This window comes from Mustela lutreola, chromosome 1, assembly GCF_030435805.1.
Source record: "Mustela lutreola isolate mMusLut2 chromosome 1, mMusLut2.pri, whole genome shotgun sequence".
Classification (NCBI taxonomy): Eukaryota; Metazoa; Chordata; class Mammalia; order Carnivora; family Mustelidae; genus Mustela; species Mustela lutreola.
The window spans coordinates 106480534-106507928 of NC_081290.1; the positions used below are offsets into that span (position 1 = coordinate 106480534).

Below are 27395 nucleotides of genomic sequence, written 5' to 3' on the forward strand. Positions count from 1 at the left end.
CTACATTTTGATCGCTTGGTGTTTGACATTCTTACTCATCAAACAAATCATTTACAGAAGTATAATTATCTTGAGTCTTCATGATTAAATTCTCCATCCTTTTCTCTGGATTTGTTTTTGAAGTTCTCATATTATTTATTTGTACTCTTCCTTAATCCCTCTTAAAAGAGAACATATCTACAGAATCATGTTCACCAAGAGATTTAGAGTCTACTTATCCTTTGCTTCCATTTCTTGTGTTCAGTCAAATTTTGTTCTCTGCTCTAGTTGTAATTCATAACTGAGGATCCCAGGATTCGCAGGTTTGGTTGGCACAGCCTCATCACATACAGGTGAAACGCGATTCCTTGGTGCTATGTACTGATTGTAAACAACTAACTTTCTGCATCAGTTACTAAAAGAATTCTTCTTAAACATGCCATCCCTCCATCACAGAGCTTTATCTGAGGGCCTCAGGAAGCAAAGTGTAATATTAAATTCTTCAACCTGACTTTCTACTGTGGGCTTTTGACACATCACCATTTTGGACAAGAACTCAGTTATTACTCAAGTTTTCCCAGGTGTGACTTTAACAAAAAAACTTTTGTGAAAATGGAAATGTAAGTTACATCGAAAAAGAGAACTAAAGCCATTGTTCTTTTATGGAGTACAAATGACCATATTTTGATAATCCCCCTCTTTTCTTTTTAATATATCCACTGTCAGCAAAAAGAACCTGATTAAAATACCTCAGAGGCCAACATTTTCTTTTCTTCCACGTAAGGGCATCTATATCTACATTTCCCCAGGCCTCCAACTTACAGAAAATTTCATTATTTAACATTTATCAGACTGCTGCAGCATTGGGTACTTGGAGAACACAAACAAGATACGTTTCCTGACTGTATCTTGCCCATGAGCATTCCCACCCTCTGAAAAGACCAGCCAACAATGACTTTTCAGTCTGTATTGAAGAATCAGTGGGCAGAGACTATACCTGGGGCCAGACAGATAGTCACTGAGTAGAAAATATTTAATGCCTGCATATTAAACTCATGTGAATAGTTTCCATTATCAAAAATAAATGTTTTCCCTCATGTTTTTATTGACCAGATTCCCTTGATATATCTTTTATTTTTCCACTTTTTATAGAATTAGGAGTGGAAAGCATGATAATATGGAAAGCATGACAATAAGTAATAACAGCAGAAGTTATTTGTAGCAAGTGATATAATAATATAATAGGGACTGGTTGTAGATTTGAATTTTTACATAAAACATGGAGTTAAGCATGGTTTAAACATGGCAAAAGTTGTGCAGAGTATTTTTGAAATATAACACAGTTAGTGGCCAAATTTGACCATAATATGGCCTTCAAAAAAGTTCCTTTTGGGGAGCTCCAGGATGGCTCAGTGGGATAAGCTTCTGCCTTGGGCTCAGGTCATGATCTCAGGGTCCTGGGATCGGGCCCCACATTGGGCTCTCTGCTCAGCAGGGAGCAGGGAGCCTGCTTCCCCCTCTCTCTCTCTGCCTGCTTCCCCCTCTCTCTCTCTGCTCAGCAGGGAGCAGGGAGCCTGCTTCCCCCTCTCTCTCTCTGCCTACCTCTCTGCCTACTTGTGATCTCTGTCAAGTAAATAAATAAAATCTTTAAAAAAAAGTTTCTTTGGGGTATATTTTTTCTTTTGCATGTTGTTTTTGAGATTATTGTTCAATATTATTCTCACATGTTTCATTTTAAGCCATATCTAAGGTAGGATTTAGGCAACCTAATTTTAGAAGCTCCACAAATAATTCTATGCTCATCTAAGGTTGAGTGTCTCAGATATAGGCAGCTGTCTATAGGATGTGCTTCCCCTACCTCCCACTAATCCTGGTCCCCAAAGAAATAGTTTGCCTTCCAAGATTGACAGCAACAGCACATCCTTGATGAGATTCATTTTTTAACTGTGTGACTGAGGAGATTTGTGGATGTGGTCTACAATCACAGGGAGGCAGTTCCAAAAGCCAGGAAAGTTAAACCTCATCATTTGCCATGTATCATATTTGAAGTAAGACTACATTAATAATAGGTGTACGATTCCAGTAAGGATAGAAAAGGCCCCTTGGCATAGCCCAAGAAAAAGATATAACAGAGGGGGAAAAAAGGTGTAACAGATATGGGAAATGTGAGAAATCTTGACCTGAGACTATTACATGATCTTGTAAGACAGGGAAAATTAACCAGATATTTCCATGTCTTTAAAGAAGCAACCCTCATATTCCTCCAGCCGCCTTTGACTTGATCATGTTCACCTAGTGGCCTTCTAATTCCTAATAATATTTCATAGAACTTTATTATTTGTCAGGAGTTGAAGGAATCCAAGTATCCTAGTCACTGGGAAGGAATCTTCCTCTGGTATAGACTCAATAGATTGAAATTAGGGAATTATAAATCAGTCTTCTACCAGCATCATTAACATGACTCAGACTTCAAAACTCTGAGCAACTCCAAACCCACTGACAAAATTCAGTTCTCTGGCTTGCAGTGCTGATGAACAAAGTCTGGAGCACCCTGGGTAGAGCTCAGTTTTGGGAAGGGGAGGGAGAGCTGTGCTAGTAGCAGCATATTCTGAGATACCACTCTGGCATTTTCTAATTTCAAAACAACTCAGGAAAACTGATTTTAAAACTGTATTTTGGTGGAAAATTTTATCTGGAGGACCCAAAGTCCTCACTCTATATTTTTTCAGGATGTGAAAACTGAATTGAAGAAATCTGTTAAGTTTCCATGGAAATTGTGCCAATTAATTTTTTCTGTTCCTCAGGAAAATTCCTTGACTTAGCAATAATGTAACTTCCTGGCAATCCCTTGGCAGTCTTGAATGTAGGGCATCTGAAACACTTATAATTTCAGAGGGAAAATAGTTGGCTTTCATAATCCCTTTTCCTTCCAGCATATAGTGAAAGAATTAAGTAATTTCTTTAGCCTTCCTTAGAGAACCTGTCTGGTCCCTTTAGAAAATCTTGGTTCTGATAAACATGTCATAAAAGGACTTTCTTTTCTTGTTCAAATAAAGAGATTATCATTGGTGAAGCAGGTACGGCTTTTCCTACTATACCATGAAATCCCAGGATACTTAGAGAGTAATCATTAATTCAGGAACAAGCAATTTTGATCTCCTAGTATGTCCCACGGACTGGATGGTCATAAACATCTGAAAAGGTTTAGAGAAAAATGGACAGAGTAAAGAAAAAAGTAAAATTATTTAATTTTAAAATCTTCCCGATTATTCTTAATTGTCTCTTCTGTTCTCATACTAGATTCTGATTTCCCTGCAGACTGCAGTAATCAGGGAGGTTTTCCAACATTTCACAAGGTTTAATATTCCTCTTCTCCTTGCAAATAGAACAATATTCTTTTCTGTTCCAAAGAATTACTTATATCCAGGGTTAAAGGAATCTAGGGAAACTGCTCTAAGGTGGCTAATCTAAAACATCATCAGTAAGTTGGACTTAAATATCCAGAGAGAAAAAAATTCATACAAAATTTGAGTAAAAATTTCATATCCTAGCCCTAAAAGAGTTTTAAAAATCTACTGATTATTGATAGCAATGAAACAAATTAAGTACCAAAGTATGCACAGATATTAATCCAATAAAATATTTTATAATTAGGTTCTTGTTTCCTTTCACTATTCTCCCCTCCCTTTTCTTTTCTGGGTACAGAAGGGACTATTTTTCTGTACATACAGTAGAAGAATAATTGGTCTCTAATAGACACTAGCAGCCTTTCCTTATGTTGCTCTCTGGGGGTAACCAGAGGACAATTGATAAGAGTGAGATTCCAAGGATCTCTTCATTCCTCTTGCTAGTTGTCACATTCCTTCATCTCTGGTGGCCGTCTTCACATTCTCCCCTCAATTCTAACAGAATTTAATTAAAACATGATAATTGAATAATTTATTTAAAAACGCTTCAGGGAAATTTTCTCCTAAAGAGCTCAAAGCATCTGCTCCCTTTGTTTTTTCCCGAAACTCTGTGAGGTATGTGGGGGAGTTCTGATAGGAATAATCTCTACTTTGCTAATTCCTCAGGAACTGTTTCATTCTAATTGTAGAATGATCTCATATGGAGGTCTGCACTTATTTCTTGAGAGAGGTAAAGGTACAGTGGAAGGATAATAGTAACCTTAAAAAGATAAATCTTTCCCCTCAAATTATGAAATCACTAGAAATGGAAAGCTGTCAAATAGACGGTTTTTGTTTTTGTTTTTTTTGCATATAAATCTGTAAGTGATATATCTATGTGCTCAGGGCCAGAAATTCAGTCTCATCATGTGCTGCATTCAAGAATTGTCAAGAATTGGAAGAATGGTCTCAGTACAACCTTGCTGCCATGGGAAATGCTACTTGAAGTGATGGATGAAGATCACTCATTTAAGGACACACCTTTGTTTGGAGGACAATCCATGATGTTCTAGGAACAGGTCCACCAAGGTTGTGTATTTAGTAGCTCAGTGGGCTGAGAAATCAGTCCTAGCCATCTCTATGATGGGACAAAGGGACACTGGCTGTGTGTGTTTGGGGGGGGCGGTGGTGAGTTTAGTGGCTACTGTGAGATAAGCTCTTGGTTTTATTTTAATGTCTCTCCAGTAGTTTACTAGTAGCAACTTCAAGGCAATGCTATTTTGGACTGAAGTTATTTCCTAGGTGTGTTGAGATTATTGATGATCAGAACCAGCTCCCTCCATCTGTCACCTTTTACATTTTTTTATTTTTGAACTTTAATCAAGCTCTTATTATCAGGGGGAAAAATCATAATAAATAACTTGCTAGAGTTTCTCTTTTCAATTGGAACTGTGTATGTCAGGGAAAATTGGAGGCAGGGGCCTCTATGTAGAATGAGAGGAAAGTTTTTCTACTGTGTGTGATGTCTCTGCAACTACAGTTTTCGGCACTTTTCTGCATAACAAGTAAGTGCTCCAAAAACTGCTGGATTAAGGGCAGAGAGCAAGAGAATAGTGAGACAAGGGTCCAATCTTTGATTGGAGTTCAATACAGAGGACAGAAATCCCAGGCTGGTCCCCTTCTTGGGGGAATCAGTCATCTGTTTCCCCTGCCCCAGCCCTCCTAACTTATACTCCAGAGGCTTCTCTCTAATGGTCTATGAAAGCTAGGTCTCCATGTAGGTTAGAGAATTTGTCTTACTTGACCTTCCTAGAGCCTTGGTAACAATATCATCAACACCACCACAAACATGTTCACATGGCTGTTTCTTGCCTTTATTAATTGAAATAATTTTCTTATATTAATCTTATCACAAAAATTATATTTGGGCAAGACACTAATTAAAGAGTAAGAGTAATCAGGCACACAATTATTTACTTCTATCCTCGGAGACTTCATCCAATATTCATAAGACTTTTTAAACTCTTACTTAGAGATTATTAAATAAGCTAAAGTTCATGTCAGTACCTTGTCTCTTAGGACCATGGAACTTGTCACCATCAGATTGTCTTCTGGCTGTCTTTTGTTGAAACACTGTAAAAAAAAAAATAGCATGTAATATTTACTGAAAACAAGCATAAAAAAGAACGTACTGTGGAAGACTCCAGGAAACTCAAATGCAATACTTCATTTTCCTTAGTAGCAATTCTTGAATTGTATTGCTTTTGAGTAGGAGGATTATTAAATTTACAATTTTCTCATTTGTGCAACTTATCAGTCATTTTGAAAAGCATTTTCTTTAGGCAGAAGAGTATAAAGCTGATAGAACACCTCGTTAACCTATTTAAATCAAGATATGATTCCATTCTGATATCAGGTAAAGCTAAAAGGTGCACTTTGTTAAAAGTGATAAATGTTAAAATCACATGAAAAATTCCATTTGCACAGAAATTACTCATGCTGACTTTCTGGTGATAAGCAAGGATAATGACTGTTTCTTCTTAAACAGATGAAAAGACTGCTGTATTTCACAGATGTAATAATGAAAAAGACACTTTATTCTTGCATCATCTAGCTAGACCTCAGACCTATTAAAGCAGCTTATTCGAATTACTTCATTTTCTGAAAAGTGCTTTGTTCTCATTTATTGTTTCTCGCACGAAATTCTGTGAGACAAGTTAGCATTACTCACCCCATTTTGCAGATGAGAGATAAAATTGATTGTTTAATATTTATTGAGCACCCACAAAGTTCTGTATAGCTTCTGGCATTTGTTAATAAGAAAGCCTATACCCTTTACAACTTGACTTTAGAAATTGAACGTCCCAGAGTTGGTTCCATTTATTTTTTATGGGCAGTCTGAATTACAGGATTTGGGAACTGCTAGAGGCCTTGAACACTGAGTCTAGCTTCATATGTTTAAAGATGAGGGAGGTGGAAGTTTTACTAACTTGTAAAAGGGCTAAGTAATTTAGCAATGATCCCAGAACTGTTGTGAGTAGAGACTTGATTTAGAGCCTGCAGCCTTTAACTTAGATCTGTTGCTTGGTTCTCCACAGCACTTCTCTTCCATAACTATTTCCTTTGAAAGATAAAGGAGGAAATAGAAGGAGGGGATTCAGAAGAACCCTTGAATATTTCCAGTACGTTTGGGTTTCTTGTTCCTCTTTGCAGCTCATCAGACTTTCCTGGGACAACGGAACTGAGGCATGTGGGAGGGAGTGAGCCGTCCAGCTGGATGGTGTTTGATGTCTCCGATTGGAAGAGGCAGCCCAGGAGCTGTCTTATATTCTCTGTCTTTAGTTTTTTTGCTTTTAAAGATTTTATATATTTATTTGACAGAGAGATAGATCACAAGTAGGCAGAGGCAGGTAGAGATGGGGGGGGCGGGAGAAGCAGGCTCCCTGCTGAGCAGAGAGACCGATGCAGGGCTCTATTCCAGGACCCTGGGATCATGACCTGAGCCGAAGGCAGAGGCTTTAACCCACTGGGCCACCCAGGAGCCCCTCTGTCTTTAGTTTTTATATTCTTTAGACCCATTATCTATCTATTATCCAGGTCACACCCGTGTTTAATCTGGATGACATTTTTTTGAATTTAAAAAATTGCCCCAAATCCTATCACATCAAAAATGATTTATTTATTTATTTATTTATTTATTTTTAAGATTTTATTTATTTATTTGACAGAGAGAGATCACAAGCAGGCAGAGAGGCAGGCAGAGAGAGAGGAGGAAGCAGGCTCCCTGCTGAGCAGAGAGCCCGACGTGGGACTCGATCCCAGCACCCTGAGATCATGACCTGAGCCGAAGGCAGCGGCTTAACCCACTGAGCCACCCAGGCGCCCCAAAAATGATTTATTAAGGGTATTTCGCTTGCCAGCTATTGTCAGACAAAGAGTACTCTTCTTTCAAACAGGGAAAACAAACATATTTTCAAAGTATGATGGGTTTAAGAAAAATTATACTCATGAAGTAACATTTGGGGTTGAAAATCAATTTTCTGCTTCAAGTCAGTATTTGGAAAACACGCTAAATATAACATAATGGCAAATTCTCGGTTTGTGGTTTATATTTTTCCTTAAATAAAATATAATGATGGGGGCGCCTGGGTGGCTCAGTGGGTTAAGCCGCTGCCTTCGGCTCGGGTCATGATCCCAGGGTCCTGGAATCGAGTCCCGCATCAGGCTCTCTGCTCAGCAGGGAGCCTGCTTCCCTCTCTCTCTCTGCTTGCCTCTCCGACTACTTGTGATTTCTCTCTGTCAAATAAATAAATAAAATCTTAAAAAAAAAATAAAATAAAATATAACGATGGATATATGGTGTGTGAATACATTTTGGGATATTAGAAAAATTTTATAAGTACTGCTTGATTTTATTTCATTGGCTAGTTCTAAAAAGTCTTGAAAAAATGAAACAGTTTTGAAATTTTAATAACAGGTGGAGTCTGCACACTTTTTTTTTTTTGCCAATATTGTCAAGATAATAACTGAAAATGTGTAAGACTAAAAAGGCTGAAGTGTGGCATCATTACTATGAAAAATAATCTGAATCCAAAGATAAATCTGGACAACAAATTCCTCCAAATAAAGAGTACACCGATCGATCAGTTTTAACAATTCTGCTGCATTTTGGAGCTCCAGAGCACTTAGAATTAGTTTTTCTGGACTTTTGGCATTAACTTGTTAAAAGTCATTTCACATCTTGTATATGGTTCTGCCCACAACAAATGCCGGGGCGTGCATGAAATGCAGTAAATTCACTACACGTCAACACTGTCTTTCAGTTTCTAGCCTTAGAATTACAAAGACTGTGTTTATTCTCCTTGAGCTTTCTCTAACACTTCCAGCCAGCAGAGCCTGGGATCTGAGGGAAGATTGGGAGAGGAGTTGGATGGCTGAGAAGGATGGTTATCAAAGTGCTGATAACAGAGCTTTGTAAAAGTAAGATGTGTATCCCGTCACACCCCACATATGAAGGTCCTTTCTCCCTGGATAATCTCTGCTGAAATCCCCTCTTAACTCACTTTGAGCTACACCCATTTCAAAGGGCCCTTTTCTTCCCCCTACAGGCAAGCCTCATTTCTTTACAAAGACGCAAGTAGCACATTACCAAACACATTGTTTCCTTCATGCTAGGGAAGTTCAGAGGTATTTTTGCATGTGAGGTAATCTTGGAAAAAAACCTATATTAACTTGTCTCCTGAAGAAAGGGTTAGTCCATCAAAATGATCACTGACTCAAACATGCATAACAAGAAAACACTCTGCGGGCTTTAGGAAAAGGATAGATCTAAAATTTCAGAATTTGTTAATCTTCCTTTTTTATGGTTAATATTAGCTGAAACATTTTACATTTACCAGTAAAACCTTTGTTCTAAAAAGCTTTGTATGCTTTCTTTTTACCATGCTCACTGACACAAACCTTTAAGAAAAGTAAATGTAAAATCCATGATACTCTGAGAATTGAACATTGGGTTATAGGTCACTCAGCTTTCTATATGAAAGTACATACTTTTGTATAAGATTTCTGGTGAATAAGTTGGGAGTCAGTTTTAAACATGCAGATATTGAAAAAGAAAAAAAGGAAACTATCTATATGCCAGAATGCTAACCAGCTTGGCAGTGGGGAAAGGCAATAGTTTTGTCTTAATGTTAACAATATGTGACATGGGAAAATGATTTTCTCCCCCAGGCCTTTATTTTCTTCCTGATAAAGGAGAAACTCAGATGAGATGCTCTCTGATGTCTCACTCAGCTCTGACATTCTAAGATGCTGCTACCAATTCTTTTTTCCCCAAGTCACTGCACGTTCAGTAGTGCCTGGATAAATTCTTTAGTGTGAATTTAAATAGGGGGCTCTGTTTTGAGGAAGAGGTTATTTGTACCACACGGAGGATTTAGACTAATAGAAAAACTAGAAAGTTAAATCATAGACCAAGGTTAATTTTTTATAAAATATGGAGGTGATCCTGTCTTATGTGTTTAAATTCTTACAGGATACTATTTTTTTAAAATCATATCTTACTGCATCAAGGTTCAAAAAATGTTATTAAGGCAATTATGACATACATCAACTTTGATGACTCTACCTCAGTGAAATCTTATTTTTCTCTTCCTACCTAAAATTGGAATTTGAGAAGAAAGGAAAATGAATACATTATTAGTAGTTGTCACCACCTTTAAACATTAAAAAAAGTTCATAGAGAAAGAAAAACAATTTTGAAGTTCAAAATAATCTCAAACAATGCAAATGTCCCAAATACCATCCCCATTTATCTTACATATTGGCAGTTTATAAAATTTTCTCTAGAATAGAAATGACACTAAATGGAAAAAATTAGCATAGTATTAAATATTCAAAACATTAAGCAAAGCAGAACTACCAGAAGAACAGAGGAGGAGAAGGTGAACTATAACGAATTCACTGGTAGTATTTGTCCTCTCAGGTTGCTTTTGCGAGAACACTCTTCACGTCCACTTCATTTGTGGTCCATCTCAAGCAAAGGGACTCTTCCAAAGCCACCCTCCTTGAAACATCTGACAGCACTTACTTGGAATTTCTTTGCTAGTGGCTAAGGTAATGGAAAGTCTGTGCAATAGCCAAATGCATCCATAAAGATGTGGCTTATAAACAACAAACACCTTGATGTTCCAGGCCCATGAGAAGTGCAACATAAAATGTTTAAAGCTATCACCGATGATTATTCTTGAAATGAGAGATTTGATATAAAACACTGGACAGATTTGTACTGTCCTCTGGGCTCTCAAATGATATTGTACAGGTAGCAGCAGAGTGTTTATTATTCACCCAATAAACTTTCATTACGTTGTTAAACGTGTAAGCAACTACAGGGTTAGGCAAAGACAAATAAGACCCAGTCATAGTTTCCACAACGTTCTCCATTTTGATGTATTCATTTAAGCAAAGGTCAAATGTGTCCTTAGTGCCTCCTGATGAGAGAGGACAGAGATGAGAAACAGTCAGGGAGGGCTAAGGCAGTGATCTGACCCCGGTAGCCTTACTCTTCCTACCTTCTTCTCCCAATTTGCACCCTGTGAAAGGTAATCACAAAACAAAACAAAACAAAACAGCAAAAACACAACCCAAAATACTGAAAACAACCCCTTTGTTGAACCAGCAAAAATAGGTTAAGAGAATATTCTAATCCTATAAATAGTCACACTGGCTAAGCCCAGAGGAGATGTAGCTTCTATGCAAATTGGCCAGGATAGACTGAGCACCCCAACTGGCTTAAAACCCGCCCTTGCATTCTGCTGGCAATAGTTGCAGGTTATTAATTTGAACAAATTTACCAAACTTATGTCACTACATTTGAATAGGCACATCAGAGTTAGCATGGCCATGGACAGTCCCATCAGCTATGTCCAGCTGAAAGCAGTGCACTGCCTGGAAGCTATACGGAGTCAGGAGTTGTGATATTCTCTTTTTAAAGGAGAATACCGCAAATGGTCAACAAGCATACTGGAGGTCACTGACTTGTTTAAGCTTACTTCTGAGATTGGTAGGGAAGGAAAGCTAGAACTCACATAACTACCAGAAGGAAAACAGCATAAACATTCTCATTCAATGGCAATATCAATTTTCTCCTCAGGAGAAAGCATGAATTTTCTTTCCAGTCTGTAATGGAAACTTTAAGTCTAATAGACATGTTCCCATAAAAATCTCCCAAAACAGGAAATCTTATTATAAATTATTTATTTCTGTTTCTAAGGAACTTAATTTTTACTAGAGTAGAATGCAAACTGTTTTTATTTGCATATTTAGTCCTTTGATGGGAATAAGAATATTTCTATTCTATAAATGTTTCTTATCCAGGGAGTTGAGACATTCCAAAAGACAGAGAATAGTTGGTTTGTGGAACTCTGGGTAATTAGAGCTTGAGGCCATTGCAATGAGTTTATTAGCAGAATCTCCAATCCACCACCACTGGGCAGGCAGGTCCTCCTTCCTCTTGTTACCAGGAAGGCAATATGTATTAACACCTAGTGCTTGCATAGCCCTGGACTGGGGGTTTGTCTCCTCCCAAATGATTTCCTTTAGGTTGATTGCCTAATTTTTCATTTTGATCATCTGTATTTATTTTTTTAATTTTTTTTTTTTTTTTTTTTTTATTAATTTATTTGACAGAGAGAAAGATCACAAGTAGGCGGAGAGTCAGGCAGAGAGAGAGGAGGAAGCAGGCTCCCGCCGAGCAAAGAGCCCGATGCGGGGCTCGATCCCAGGACACTGAGATCATGACCTGAGCCGAAGGCAGCGGCTTAATCCACTGAGCCACCCAGGCGCCCCTATTTTTTTAATTTTTTAAAAAAGGTTTTATTTATTTGACAGACAGAGATCACAAGTAGGCAGAGAGGCAGGCTGAGAGAGAGGGGGAAACAGGCTCCTTGCTGAGCAGAGAGCCTGATGCAGGGCTTGATCCCAGGACCCTGAGTTCATGACCTGAGTGAGCTCAAGGCAGAGGCTTCAACCCACTTAGCCACCCAGGCGCCCCGACCATCTGTATTTAATATGATATAAGTGAAGACATTACTCTAGTAACATCCCTAGTAATTTTCCTTTTGTTTTAAGGAAAAGAGGTTTGGGTTGCTAAAAAGTCACTTTAATACTATGGAAAGTATGATGAGTTCATCTTTTGGTTCATGCTTGGTGATTACCAAAAGCAACTTCTCTGGCCTCTCTTTTTATCCCTATATCGGGAAATGTTGCCGTCTTAAGAGGTAACCAATAGACCTGGTCAAACTCACTTTGATCAGGCATTCCACACTATAATTCCACTATTATAGAAATGCAGACTGAAAACTCTAAAAGGATGGAGCTGAACCACTTGCTCTGTGTAGTGTTCATAATTGATAGTTCATAAGTAACTTGGAACAGACATGCAAGGTGAGAGACTGGCATATGAAACCCAAGGTAAGAAGTCAAAGGCACATCAACTGAAATGATCTAGTGGGTCCTATCTCACCTCTGTGTCTACAGAATACCCTCCATCACGCCGATTGCCATTTTTGCATCCTACTCTGTTGTGCAAGCTGTGCTACCTACGTCATTTCAATTCCCATAAAAACTCTATGCAGGAGGTTTTGCTTTTGTTTTTTAAACAAATGAAGCAAGGCTATATCACTTGCACAAAGCCACGCAACTTTGAAGTGGCTAAGTCATGACTCAAATTGTTTTGCCCAGCTTCACAATCTTCATGAATTTCATTCCCCTGTGCTGCTGTTCCCTCCAAGGAGGCTCTTCTCAGTGTGCCAACCCCACAGAACATCTTGTTTTTCTCTAACTACTACATATTTAGAGGGAAAAAAATCTGCACACTGAAAGTGCTGGTGAAAAATACTGTGAATTTAAAAAGTCTAACGTGAGAAAGAAGACAACTCATGTGGATAGCTATTTGATCCATCTACGATTTCACGTTCAAATGACCATTCTCTGAAGCACTCTGCTCAGATGTTTATGTTGTCTTAACAATGGAAACTACCCATGTCATGGTTTCTCAACCTTGGCACTGCTGACATTTTGAACTGGGTAATTATTTGTGATGGAGCCTTTCCTGTGTCTTGTAGGAAGGATTAATGCCATGCCTGGCCTCTATGAACTAGATGCCATTAGTACTGTCCCAGTGGTGATAACTGAAAATGTCCCTAAACTTTGCCAAATGACTCTGGGGAGGCAAATCGCCACCAGTAAAGAACTACTATTCTAGGCCAATTAAACTTCTTACTAAAGAGATATTTAACAGGGACTCTATAAAAATCAAACCGTTGATGCAACATGGGGGCTTAAGTAGGTAGGAGAAGAATAAATGAAACAAGATGGGATTGGGAGGGAGACAAACCATAAGTGACTCTTAATCTCACAAAACAAACAGAGGGTTGCTGGGGGGAGGGGGGTTGGGAGAAGGGGGGTGGGGTTATGGACATTGGGGAGGGTATGTGCTTTGGTGAGTGCTGTGAAGTGTACCCCTGGGGATAAAAATACATGTTTATAAAAAAAAAAAATCAAACTGTAAGGGGAAAAAAACCAGAATTCACTCTGCTACTGAATGACAATTTAAGTGCTTGATAATATTTGCATTTACTTTCACATGTAATATAAATCTTTTAATGTCAGTTTGCACCACAGTTGATTATACTTTCTCCCTTCCCTAACATGAAGGAATTGAATTTCTGGAAGACGAGGCTGGGAAAGTTCTTTATTATTATGCCAACGCTCTAACAGATAGTCAACAAAGCCCTTCATAGATTTCACCCAATGTTGCTGTGATGTGCTGCTTTGAGAAGGACAGAAAACTAATCAAAACTCCTGGGTTACACAGGCAGGCTTGATTCCCTGTGAAGGAGAGTGTGAGTGTAGTTCTGAACAACTGTTCCTCTGCAGAGCTGTACCAGCACCCTATCAAGGAAAGAGGAGAGGTGGAGAATCACGGGGAGGATACGGGGACACTGGGCTTACAAACAGAATGATAAATGTGTCCCTCTGTCCTGAGAGCATCTGTGATATACATAATAAGGCCTGAAGCTAAATGACTTGGACAAGGTCACCCAGCCAGAGAGTAGGACCAAGGTACTTGACCCAAGGCCTACTTTAATCCACTTGACCACATTTCTTCACTGATGAGGACAGAGAACATTTAGTTCTCTCACATATACAATGGTATGGATTAATTTTCTTAAGAGATTCTACAAGGTCTTTTTTTTTTTTTTTTCTGTTTGCATTTCAATTACATTGTATGTGATCAATTTCAAGTACAAATGAATAGCAAGTGGAAAATTTTTGAGAGCAACTGAGTTGTACTTGACATTTTGGGGTCCCAGTAGCTGAGTAGCTCTCAAAAAGGTCATACACAACTTTGTTGCTCTGCAAAATGCCAAGGGCAATTCAGTAGCAATTGAAAATTGCAAGGGAAATTACATTCTACCCCAAACCAGTGACACAGACTCTGAAGAAGGACCTTCAGAGGTTTTATTAATCGTGTGAGGGGAAAATGGGAAATTACCCATTGATGTTGAAGAATTTTCCCCAATAGGCAGTCATCTCTTTGCATGATTTATGGATATAGTTTTATTATCAATCTATATACACTATGCAGAGTGTTCATTTTCCTTGATTTTTCTTAAATCAAGAATTCTGTCATAAAGGAGGACTGTAATACAGAGGAATTACATAGTAATACCTCCATATTCTTGAAACTTAATGAACCTAATCCTTTGTCATATTATTGGGGGGAAAAGGTGGACAGAATGCAACATCTGAAAGCATGCAGACTTCAAAATCTTTCCATTTAAGAAAAATAAATTATTTCTTTTTGTTGTTCATCCAAAATAGGTTGAGTATGATGGGAATTGAATAAAAAATCAGAATCATATCTCTTAATAAGTTTAGTTTTAAACTTGGGTTTAGTTTTAGTTTAGTTTTGCATTAGTAAGTTACGCTTCCAGGGGTGATGGTTGAAATAGAGCTTCTCTATTTTGCACCGTGTGAAAGGGGTTAGAATGCTTAGCTGTATGTCAGTATCCTAGAACTTTGACCCATTTTGTATGACCTCCCCTTTTCACATTAGTTGTACTTCAAACATAGGATGGTTTAACTGTCAAGATAAATACCATATGATTTCACTAATATGTGGAATCTAAAAAAGTAAATAAATGAATAAACAAAAAGAATCAGATCTATAAATACAGAGAACAAACTGATGATTGCCAGACACGAGGGTGTGTGTGTGTGTGGTGGTGCAAAATGGGTGAAGGGGAGTGGGAGGTACAGGCTTCCAGTTAGGGAATGAGTAAGTCATGGAGAGAAAATGTACAGCATAGGAAATATGGTCAGTGGTATTCTAATAGTACTGTGTGGTGACAGATGGTAGCCACACTTGTAGTGAGCATACCGTCATGTATAAAGAAGCTGAATCACTGTGTTATATACCTGAAACTAATGCAACATTGTGTGTCATCTATACTCAAATAACAAAAATTAAAAAAAAAAACTACCCGTAAGATGGTTTAAAACAAGAGAAATTTAAAAATTAGTAGATCAGTATATTTTTCTGCCCATTCTCCGAAGTGTTAATAAAGTGTCCTAAAGAACCACGTTGATGTGGGTTTTGTCACTTTTTATCATTTTTCATCTTTGTAGTCGTTCAATTAACATTAATCAAATAGTCATAGTTTCTACCATGAATTCAGCACTAAGCTTGGTACCAATGATACAATGATGGGCAAAACCAGAAAAAGTTGGTCTCTTCCTCCATGGGTCTTATGGGTCAGAGGAGGAAATAAATACTAACAAATAATCCAGAAATAAATGTATCAATAAAGGAAATTTGTGGTGGGAACCAGACTGATCTAGTTCCAAATCCTCTATCTTCTTCCTAATTTTATCATCATGGGCATGACACTAAACTCACTGAACACAAGTTTTGTCATCTGCAAAATGAAGCTATTAATGCTAATCATGTAGAACTGTTGCGTGAATTAGAAATTATCATGGAAGTTATCTCACAAGAACTGTTATAAGGAGTAGACTAAGACTATAAGGAGTAGACAAGTAGACTTATCCCTTTAGAGGACAGGATATCACCCTCCTCTTTCTCCTTCTCTGATAGCTTCCTTAGCCTCTGACTCCACAAGACTCCAGGAAGCACACATTTTTTTTCTGTAAAGTTAGTTTAAGTCATTGTCTTCCGAGAAACTGAGAAAAGACACAGTAGAATTATTTTTAATTAGGACCTATTGAGTGTATACCACATACCAAATATTGTCCTGGGTAATGGCTAATTTTATCTCAGGTAAAGATTACAGCAATCCTTGAAGAAGGTATTAATTTTATCCCAAACTTACAATGAGGAAATGGAACCTATATGAAGTTACTTGCTTAGGTAATAGCAGCTGAATATGAATACGTTCTGCAAAGCTGTAACAGGGAAACCCAATTTTCCTCCTTTCGTTTACGTGTGTCTCTTTCATTTTCACACCTCTACCACTCACAACACTTGACTTCAGTCACTTATGGTCACCAAATATGCAGAGGTTTCCCCCCATCAGGCAATTCTATGACACCAGTTGAGTGTCCTACAATTTAATTCAATTCTGACACTACCTGGTGATAGTGTCAGATCCCGCAGGAGAAGGGCTCAGTATTGCAGGGCTGTTTCCACTCTATGTCAGATGACAATCACAAGTAGTAGATTTCTAGCTTATCTACAACTTCTGTCTAATTTGGCTACAAATTGGAGATTCTCATGACTCCCTCTTCAGGTTCAATTTATTTGCTAGAGTGGCTTACAAAATTCAGGAAAACACTTACATTTGCTAGTGTATTAAACAATATGATAAAGGATACAGATGAACAGCTAGATGAAAAGATACACAGGACAAGGTCTGTGAGGTTCCTGAGTGCAGGAACTTCTATCCCCACTTAGCTGAGGTGTATCAGCCTTCCTGTGTGGATGTGTTTGCCAACATGGAATCTCTGGGAATCCCCTACTGTTAGGACTTAATGGAGTCTTCCTCTCATAGGCACTATTGATCAGTAAGTCCATGTTCAGCCCTTCTCCTTTCTCAAGAAAATGGGGGACGAGGGCTGAAGATTTCAAGCTTCTAATCATGGCTTGGTGTATTTGATGACTAACCCTCCTCCAGGAGCCATTCAGGAGCCCATTCAGAGTTGCCTCCTTAGAGCAAAAAAATTCTCCTGTCATCCAGGAAATCACAAAGGTTTCAGGAGCTCTGTGCCAGGTACAGGGTGTGGACCCTCAATAGACATGTTTTCTGTGATCTGGCAAAAGCCAACATGATTTTCCTGTATCTCTCCAGTTTATTTGCCTAGTCTCTTTGCCAGAACTTTCTTGAATTTCTGAAATAGTAAGTTGGGATTCTGCATCTTGCCTTCTTCTTCCATCTCCTATTCTACATCCTTCTCTTTTGGCTGCATCAACATACTCCGGATGTGCCAACCTTCTGCTACTGCTTCTGTGCTCTGGCAAGAATTGGGGCAAATGAATGTTTTTTTAATTGAATGGATGGCTTTCTGGGAAATGATGGCAATTTTATTTAATAGAGCTGCTTGAGCTATGAAAAGGAGGGGGGAAAAAAGAGGAAAGACGTGATGAAAGATTTTTACCCCGTGGAATGCAAAGAACATCAAGAAAGAATTAGCTGATGAGGCAATGTTTTCTTAATGTGGGAACAGAATGATCAACAATCAATAGGCAAGCAAGTATATTCCAGTGGAAGACGAAGGGAGCAAATAATGGGAAGGAACTTTGGTGACCTCATTTACAGTTCATATTTTGCTACTGATTAGGGATGTAGGGATGCTTTTATAGACTTAATAACAACAAAAAGAAGGAAAACAAAAAACCTGCATACTATAACACTAGTTCCTGGCTGCATTTAATACAAATTTTGTGAGAATAAGTCACAGTGTGTAATTGAACTAGAAAGATTTCTTGTAAATCCTGAAGGGTGTCAAACTTGCGATAAGTAGGTGAGATGAATAGTATTTTAAAATTTCTTAGAAACTCAAGATTTCTGAGATTCTTTAAGGTCCATGTGTGTGTGTGTGTGTGTGCACGTACATACATGTGAATATATGACAAACTAGACCATTGTCATGTAGGGAATTTCCTTAATACAAGGAAAGATTTTATTAGCCAAAAGTCTAAAGCAGTGATAGTTTCAAATTCCTCTCCAACGAATGGAGGCAACCATCCAGGATGGAAGGCTTATTCTTTGGTGAATCTGAAGAAAAGTAGTTCTGGCCATGGGACATGAGGCACAGTGGGTGACAAGGCTTATACATTGGACTGAACGCAAGAAGAACAAGTCAGATTTTGCATTATAAATGGTGAAATTTCCAGGTCTTCTTTTTCCCATGCTCTGATCTCAAAGGCCTGGCAACCAGATATATAAAGTAGGTTGGAGTTTTGGCTTTTCTTCTAGGTAAACTAAAAGCATAGAAGAATACATAAACTAACATTATGGGGTAATTCAATGAGAAAGTTGGATACCCGCCTACAACCCTACAATGCAGTCCACAGGTTAACAAGTAGAGTTTCCTTTTAAGTTTTTGGTGCTTAAAATTCGTACACATAAAAGCACAGCTAAGATATTTGGTGGAAGTATCAAGCATTCTAGGCGGTCACAAACAACAAACAAAGATAAGAGAGATAATATGAAAACTGCAGGAAAAATGAAATCATAGAAATTTGAAAACTCAAATCAAAGCCAAATGAAAGAAAACAATAACAAAGATACTGAATTACACTGCTCTCACCACTGCCAAAGAAAAAGAAAATAATGATACAAAAAAAGAACAAATATGGGCACCTGTGTGGCTCAGTCAGTTGAGCAGCTGCCTTCAGCACCCTGGGATCAAGCCCTGCATTGGGCTCCCCGCTCAAGTACTCAAGTAGGGAATCTGCTTCTCCCTCTCCTTCTGCCTGCTGCTCTCCCTGCTTGTGCTCTGTTTCTCTGTCAAATAAATAAATAAAAATCTAAAAAAAGAAAGAAAGAAAGAAAGAAAGAAAGAAAGAAAGAACAAATAGAGAAGAAAGAATCCATGGAAAATAAGAATATGATATGATAGCCCGGAGAAGGATGAGAAGGTAAAGCTAAAAAATAGAACACTGCAACATGGGAGTCTCTACTTGTGGTCCTGAGAACTCCCCAAGGATTAGGATACAGAGGATAAAGTACCCCTTCAGAAATTTCTCAAATACAATTAAATTTTTGTGTTGAGCTCTATCTATCTTCTTTCTTTAAAAAATATTTATTGGGGGCACCTGGGTGGCTCAGTGGGTTAAGCCTCTGCCTTCGGCTCAGGTCATGATCCCAGGGTCCTGGGATCGAGCCCCACATCGGGCTCTCTGCTCAGCGGGGAGCCTGCTTCTTCCTCTGTCTCTGCCTACCTCTCTGGCTACTTGTGATCTCTCTCTGTCAGATAAATAAATAAAATCTTTAAAAAAATATATTTATTGGAAAGTAATACCCTTGTGTACGAGCTAATAATATCATAGATGTCACTATGCTAGACAATCTAATAATTTCTAATTACAGCTACTCCTTACCCTAATAATCTAGATAATTGTTCCAGTTAACATTTTATTTTAGCCGACACATTTATTAATTTGTTATTATTTTCTAATTTTTAATAGTTTCTTAAAAATTTTCAGCAGTAGATCACTGTTGACTAAATATATGGTACACTAGTAATTATATATACTCACAAATTTTCTTACACAAAGTCTCAAAACATAATGCTTAAGCAATAAAATGGTTTCTTTTGAACATATTAAGCACAGACGAGTAACTGCTTCTTTTGCATAGCTTCATGGTGTATACTTAAATGTTCTGTTTGAGTACTTGGTTTAAATTGTTTGAATGTATAATTGATTGCTTTTCAGTTTAGTTATCCCCTAAATATTTTGTCCAAAAAAATCTCTAATAAAGTGTCACATTGAACTGGATATTTATTTGCATATCTGCCACCTCTCAAGGATGAGGAAATTGTTTTATCCCATTTTCGCAGTCCCTAGGAGGGTATTTTAGCCCAAAAATGCATGCAATGCACTGATAAATAAAAGTCATCTCTCAGACACTATGGACTTGGGGACTACATCAAACTAAACAGAGTATAGAAGAGTGTCACAAAATAACAGTAGTGTAAATATACTCTGCTGGGACTCTAGATATTTAAAAAAACTCAGAGATCTGATAGTTTTTTAAATTTAGATTCAACTGAGTAGAAAATGAGAAAGAAGAAATGAAGTCTAAAATGAAGGAGAGATTCTATGACAGAAGAAGTGAATCTTAATTGTTGGTGAAGTGCAGTTTTCAGAGTAATTGTGGTTGCATATCTGAGATTCTAGTATTCACAACTTTTCCGGTTTTTAAAGTTACTTTATGTGGGATTAGGAGCAAAAGGTAAAGTTGGGACAAAAGTGAAGTATTTACCTCTTTTCTTGGAAATTGCATGAAAATTTGCAATTACTCATAGGAGTTTAGCTTCTTTTTATAAAAAAAGACTCAAATAGAATTTCTCCACACAAGCTGTGGTTTCATATTCTTTGGATAATTTGTCAAAACTATCTTTCCTTAATGAAGAATTATAAACCAGAACCCTACCCATTGTTCTTATTTTCTTTATTCATTGTGTTCCTAAATTTAAAAATGGACCAATACAACTCACCTATGACATGAAAAAAGATTTTCATCTTTGGGATTTTTGACCCCACTAAAAAGAAGACAATCCCCCTCACCCCCAAAGCACTCTCTCACACACAAACAGCACAAAGCATTACCTTGAGCTATGTAAGGTGTGGTTTCCTCTTTCGGAGGGATATTTGTGGGTCGAGGTGTAGGGGCAGGAGGTCTGTTTATAATGAAAGACCGACTCCCCACTTTTTTCTTTGTACTCATATTGGCCAGTATCATGTCATAGTCACTGTCTTCAATCTCAACAAATGTGTAGGGGTCTTCCTCCTTCTCCTGCTCCTTTTCATCTTCTTTCTTGAGTTCTTTGGGTTCACCTCCTGTTTCTTGTCTTGCTCCAAGATCACACCAATTTTGACTTCTTTCCATTTGGCCTTCTACCATTTTCCCTGCTTATGAAATATTTAGATAGTGGTTACTCTTCTATTATACGCAATATTGTTGATGTCTGTCTGTCACTTCTTTGAAACTCTCCCCAAATAATTTATACTGTCTCATATATTTAAAAATGAAAAATACTCGAAATAATTTACTAACATATCCTCCTGCAGTTTGTAATTGTTAACTTTGTTTAAAAAAAAAAAAAGTCTGTAACTGGCTAACTCATCAGTAGAGTACATGACTTCATCTCAGGGCTCTAAGTTTGAGCTCCATGTTGGGAACAGGGTTTACTTAAAAGTACAAGAAAAAAAAAGTTTGCTTAAAACGTGGTCTTCTTTGAAGACATATAAATAACCATGCAAGTATTTTCCAGATAGTTTTTAAGGAATTTAATATCAGAAAATCAAGTGATAAAACTAGTCTCAAATTCCAAATGCTTCTGAAAACTTTTTCTCAAGCAGAATATGCTAAGTTTTTTTGTTTTTCCACTTGAAGTCATTTCACCTTTCATAGTGCCTGCACTGGGTGTTTTGCCTAACATTCAGTTTCTCTGAAAATGACAGGGGGAAATAGCCAAACATGCCATTACTTAGTTTCTTACAAGAAGTCTCACTGTCTTTTCACAAACTGAGATTCCAAAATGCAACTCTTGATGTCTATAAACCAGCATGAACCTCATTCTTAGATAAAGAACACTGAAAAGGGGGTTTGTGACAAGGTGGCATGGATAATCAATGACTTGAAGATTAATTCATATGAAAAGAATGACCTTCTATGGTTTTCATAGTTAGTAAAATCTTTATATATTTTTTAAAGAATGTACTAAAATATTGTAGAAACAGTTATTTAGAAGACAAAGGTATAACATACTTTGGTTAATGAGTAAGTTGGAAAAAAGTTTTGATGGATCCCTGTCACACCAATGAGAATTTTATTAAAAATTAGACTCTTAAAGGGCACCTGAGTGGCTCAGTGGGTTAAGCCTCTGCCTTCGGCTCAGCTCATGATCTCAGAGTCCTGGGATTGAGCCCCCATTGGGCTCTCTGCTCAGCAGGGAGTCTGCTTCTCCCTCTTTCTCTGTCTGCCTCTCTGCCTACTTGTGATCTCTCTCTCTGTCAAATAAATAAATAAAATCTTTAAAAAAAAATTAGACTTTTGGGGTGCCTGGATGGCATAGTCAGTTAAGTGTCTGACTCTTGTTTTTGGCTTAGGTTATGATCTCAGGGTCTTGGGATAGAGCCTCCTGTCAGGATCCTCACTCATCTTGGAGTCTGGTTGGGACTCTCTTTCCCTCTCCTTCTGCCCCTCCCCACCTGCTTTCTCTCTCTCTCTCTCTCAAATAAATAATTAAAATCTTTAAAAAATTAGACTTTTGATATTTTGCTTAAAGCATTAATGAAAACAATAAATGCAAAGAATTTCAGTTACTGACTGAAAAATCATTGCTTTTCTGGGTTATTCTGAGAGATTTATGCATGTGACCTAACAGAGAATATTTTCTTTCCTCTTTGGTGCAAATCTGACCAAAAAAATTTAAGTTATTTATGGATATTTTAGTGGAAAAATATAGAAGTTAAGGAGAAAGACAAATTGTAGAGCAGAATCAAATATTTTAAGTAGTTCAGCAATTGTTTTGGGTAGGCTCATGAAGAGAGGCTGAGATCCTCTCCCAAAGGAGTCTTAGATCTGATGGTTTCAGTTAGTTTAAGCCAAGAAGTATTAATGCCTACGTGCCTAGCACTAACTTCCAAATCAGCATGACTTTCCTTTCTCCCTAGGAATAATTCGGTACTGAGATTTTGACTTCATGACTTCTGTTTCACTGACAGCATAACAGGTGAAACCAGATTAAGTGTGTGGGAAACATTTTTACAGTGTTTCATTTTTAGCAGAATGTGTCAACTATCTTACTTTTATCAACCCATTTCCTGAGCTGTTAACTCCCTTTGTTTCTCCACCCACCTTCCTTCCCAACTCTTTCTAAAGTTGGGCTTGCACCAGAAATAACACATTTTACTTTTTTATTTCCCAGTGTATCAGATTCCACTCTCCATGTCAGAGTGGGGCCTGAGCATTCTTAATTCAAGTTATACATTAGTAAATAAAGATGAAACTAAATCACTCCTATCTTCCTAACTTTTGGGAAAAAAAAGAAAAAAGAGGGAGCGTATGTAACAAAGAGAAAAATCTTAAAAGCCCTGGAAGCCTGTTTATAGAAGTATTTAATACATTCTAATTACAGGCTCTAAAGTCTTGGGTCTGAGTCAAAGAGGGATCATAGTGATTGTTGCTTTGCAAGAGTGTTGTGAAGATAAAAAGGGACAATGTGTTCTTTATAAACTAAAAAGTGTTCTACACTGTTTTATATTCTTGTTTTCTCCAGTGAATGTGCCCATAAATCCACCATGGGGAATCGGATGCTCTGGACATGGAGAGGCGGACTCTCTTTTTTGGCAACTTGAGGGCATATGGAAACTACTCTTAGAAGACAATTCTGAAGGTATCACCAGCTAAAGTCAAAGATCCCAATACAAAGTCTCTGGCTGGAAAAAAAAAAAAAAAAGTGGTAGATTCTTGTCTTACTTTCAAAGACCTCAGTCAAAGAATTTTAAGAAAAAAAATATTGATGTTTTATTTTGCATTTACACTATCACCAATATTAACCCAATGAAAGAAGAGATCAAAAGTAACACTGCATAGAAAATGTAAAAGTTTAAAATAAAAAGTGAGTATTTTTTGTTTCATCTTGCTTTTTCTGTTTGGTATTTTTCAGAAGCTCTATTAGCCAATGTTACACTTCTGCTTTTAGACTCCTAGTGAATGCTCTCTATAGAGTAGTTTTAGACCTCCTAATATACTATGTATAAAAATTTACATTTGGGAAAATACGATTTATTATTAGTCCCTTTAAGAGATTTAACCTGATAATAGACAACTTTGCCTTCTTAGCAATTTATTTTAATAATTATATAAAATTATTCACATCTGTAAAAAGTGAGAAACTATACCAGAATTTTATTGTCAGTGTGTTGCTTATCTATGTCTCTCTTCCCAGCTCCAGTAATGATACACTTACCTCATTGATTTATCTCAATGGTCTGTAAGATCTTGCCTCATTGTAGATAGTCAATAAATATTTGTTGAATGAATGAATCAGAGGAGTGCCCATGAGGTTTTCCATACTTTCTTTTAAGGAGGACTTTTCAACTCTAAATACAGGGTATAACCTTAGTAAAGGTTTATGTTCATCAAGTTGAACCTTTATAGAAACAGGCCCTCCAATATGCAAATGCTAAATTTCATGGTTTCAAAATTCACTTTTTTTGCAATGGTGTTTATATACTTTGTAGCCCTCTAGTTATGAAAAGCTAAAAAGTATAATGACAAGCAGAGTTTTAATAATAGATATGTCTTTTACCTTTCTTATTAAAACTTCATTATAAGAACCACTTTTTGAATTTGGAAAGTAGACATAAAATAGTGATCAATGAAGTGGGTGATAGTTAGTGACTGCCAAGTGAAGCTGGAGTTGGAAGTCTGTTAGGCTATTGACTGCTCTGGCCAGATCAGCCCAGTATGGAAGCTCCTCTTGATAGTACCTGCCTTCCCCCATGACCCAACCATCATGTGAATTACACAGGTCATTCTTGCATTTGGGAACAACCCTGATCAGGGCGATGTAACTGTTCTTCCACTTCAGCAATATACTGAGTATTCTCAGGCTTGGTCTCAAGTCTGTGTGTGATAAACCTTTTACCAATTGCTTCCCCCCACAGCTACCACGGAGCCAGTGAAAGACCCCAAGGTCAATTTCAAATCTGTAAAACATTAGCCTTTTCCTTTTGCCAGAACACTAAGAGTACTTTTTAAAAGGAAAGTTGTCATTTACTTTTCCACATGATGCTTGAGGTTCATTTTATGTGAAGGGCTACAAACTCCTTCAAAGTTTTATTGCTTTACTTGCTTAAAGCGTTGTAATGAGACTGTTCTAGAAGAAAGAGAGGGAGGGGAGGGGGAAGGGAAGGAAGGTGGGAGGAAAGAGGGTGAGGGGAGAGAGAGAAAGGGCGAGAAAGAGGGAGGGGCGGAGGGAAGGAGGGTGGGTGAGTTAGTGGCAAGTGTCTCTTGGTAAGGAACAGTAGGAAAGCTGCTCTTGGTTTTAAAAGCTCATCTTCCTACAACAGATCTGTCACTGCACGGCATGCTAGGGAAGCCTGTCAAACTTCTGTTGTTGCTGTTTTAACCTTAAACCTACCCTGTAGTGTGCCGTGAGGTTTTTCCAGTTGGGAGTCCGCAGGGACGGGTCGCGGTGGGGGGAGAGGCGGTTGGCTGCTCAGGAGAGCCTCCGCTGAATTCTGTTCTGGACTGTCTCCAGGAATGAACACATACAAGTCCTCATCGTACTCCTTCACAGAACTCCCACTGCCAGCCTCTGCCAGGCTCTGCTCGGTCTCGGTGCGGGAGGGGTTCTCGTTCTCTTCCTTTGCCAGTGCACCGGCATCAGCTCCTTCCGCACGCTGCCTGTATGATGTCTGCCCGCTGGCGTGATGAAACCCTGGGTTCTGTGCGGCTGTTTATGATGAAGATGGTAGATTTCATGTAAACACACCATCTGGAGGCATTTCATATTTTCTGATTTTACACAGAAGTAGTAGTACTGCTAATAAAGCTTTTATGAGTTGATACAGTCCAAAGCTGACAAGTGCATAATTTTAGTGAATAGTCATTCTTGAGCTTTTAAAATAGTTACCAAATGAACAGTTAAAGCTTCATCATACCTTGCTACCTCACTAAAAGACACATACATACAATAACATTCTGGTTCTCTAGAGTTATTGTTTGAGCAGATTCATATATATGTCTGTATTATTGCATTTTTATTAGAAAACAGAATAACTGACCCAACCAATAATAAGTGAGTAACGGAAAAGGTAAATGCAAGGAAAAAAGTAAACCTTAACTTGCTTGTAAATAATGCAATAATTATCATCATAATAATGTGATCTTATTATTATTTTAATATATAATTATCACCAGATTGTATCTTAATTCTTTTTTTTTAATTAAAAAAAATTTTTTTAAGATTTTTATTTATTTATTTGATAGACAGAGAGTGATCGCAAGTAGGCAGAGAGGCAGGCAGAGAGAGACAGGGGGAAGCAGGCTCCCCGTTGAGCAGAGAGCCCGATGTGGGGCTCGATCCCAGGACCCTGAGATCATGACCTGAGCTGAAGGCAGAGGCCTAAACCACTGAGCCACCCAGGCACCCCTGTATCTTAATTCTTGAAAGCATTGCTTGGGGGTGTAAGGACCTATTTTATATTTTCATTTTAGCCAGAGGCTTCCAATTGAGGTTAAACAATAATTTTGTTGTTTAACCCTTAAACTGTCCCTGCTCCCCATTCCCCAGGGAACCTACTTAAAAACAAGTCCTGCAAACCAGTCTCAGGTAACAAAGCACAGATACTAGGATGGGTCAGGCCAGGTGGAGACATCCGATCCGTAGTGGGTTGCATACTGTCTCCTTCGCTACCAAGGAGTATGGGCCCCGCCTTTTGGGAGCCTTTTGGGTGCCAATCTTAAACAAGGTGAAATTGTAATTCTATTGGTCACCTAGCAACACTGTGCAGTTTTCTCTGTGTGTTACAATTTCATTGGCCACCTGTGCATGGCCAAGCCCAACCACATGGCCTTTGCCCTTAAAAGCCAGTCCCTAAAGGAGAGCGGGTGTCACCCTCTCTCTGTAAGAGGAGCAGCCCTGGCCTGCCAGTTTGATTCTTGATGTTTGGCGTGAAATAAAGCTTTGCTTGACCGTCCCTTTGTATCAGGCTCGCTCCTTTAATCACGGACCCATTATTCGGGCATAACAGGGGGGAGTGTTAATATTTTTTGGTGGAGAAGGCATCAAATCACCGATAGTAGGTAAATCTTTCTGAGACTCATTTCTGTCACCTATAAAATATACCCTAGTCTGAAGCTTAACCAAGTAATCCAAATTCCCTCCATCTTAAGAATCATGATTTCATCATTTGTTTTCATAATGTATACAGTAGATACCCTCTAACCACTCAAGAAGACCTGAAAAAAGATATACAATAGCTTTAAATCTTAAAATCTGTTGTTTAAATTTTCTTTATAAAAATTCTGTTTTAAATAAAGGAGTCACAAAATTTTAAAACAATCTTGGAATCTCTAAATTGGAGGGAATATGTGAATTGTTGTCATTGCCAGTGCAACAAAGAAGCAGAAGATTGTTGTTTTACAGTGTTGCTAAGCTGAAGTTTGGCTAAAGAAGCAAACTGGCAGAGTATGGAGAAAAAGGACCTTTTTTTTTAAACATGAACAGCTAATTTGTAGAAACTTTTCAGTTATGGGAGAAAAT

General features: G+C 37.9%; 1 protein-coding gene across 3 annotated transcripts in view; it reads right to left on the bottom strand.

Annotated features, from left to right (window-relative positions):
• The window catches only part of BANK1 (B cell scaffold protein with ankyrin repeats 1), a 307483-nt gene that overhangs the window by 20910 nt on the left and 259178 nt on the right, over positions 1-27395 (bottom strand). Inside the window, exons 9-12 of one of the 3 annotated variants that reach the window (XR_009353027.1) lie at positions 25269-25583; positions 20725-21027; positions 5433-5498; positions 3078-3173 (exon numbers count right to left, since the gene is read on the bottom strand). Coding sequence is in view for 2 of the 3 variants with exons in the window: in XM_059172125.1 (XP_059028108.1) it covers positions 5433-5498; positions 20725-21027; positions 25269-25583 (684 nt within the window). In the remaining variant the exon portion in view is untranslated. The remainder of the gene's footprint in view (positions 1-3077; positions 3174-5432; positions 5499-20724; positions 21028-25268; positions 25584-27395) is intronic. The other 2 variants (XM_059172136.1, XM_059172125.1) reach the window with 2 other exon arrangements.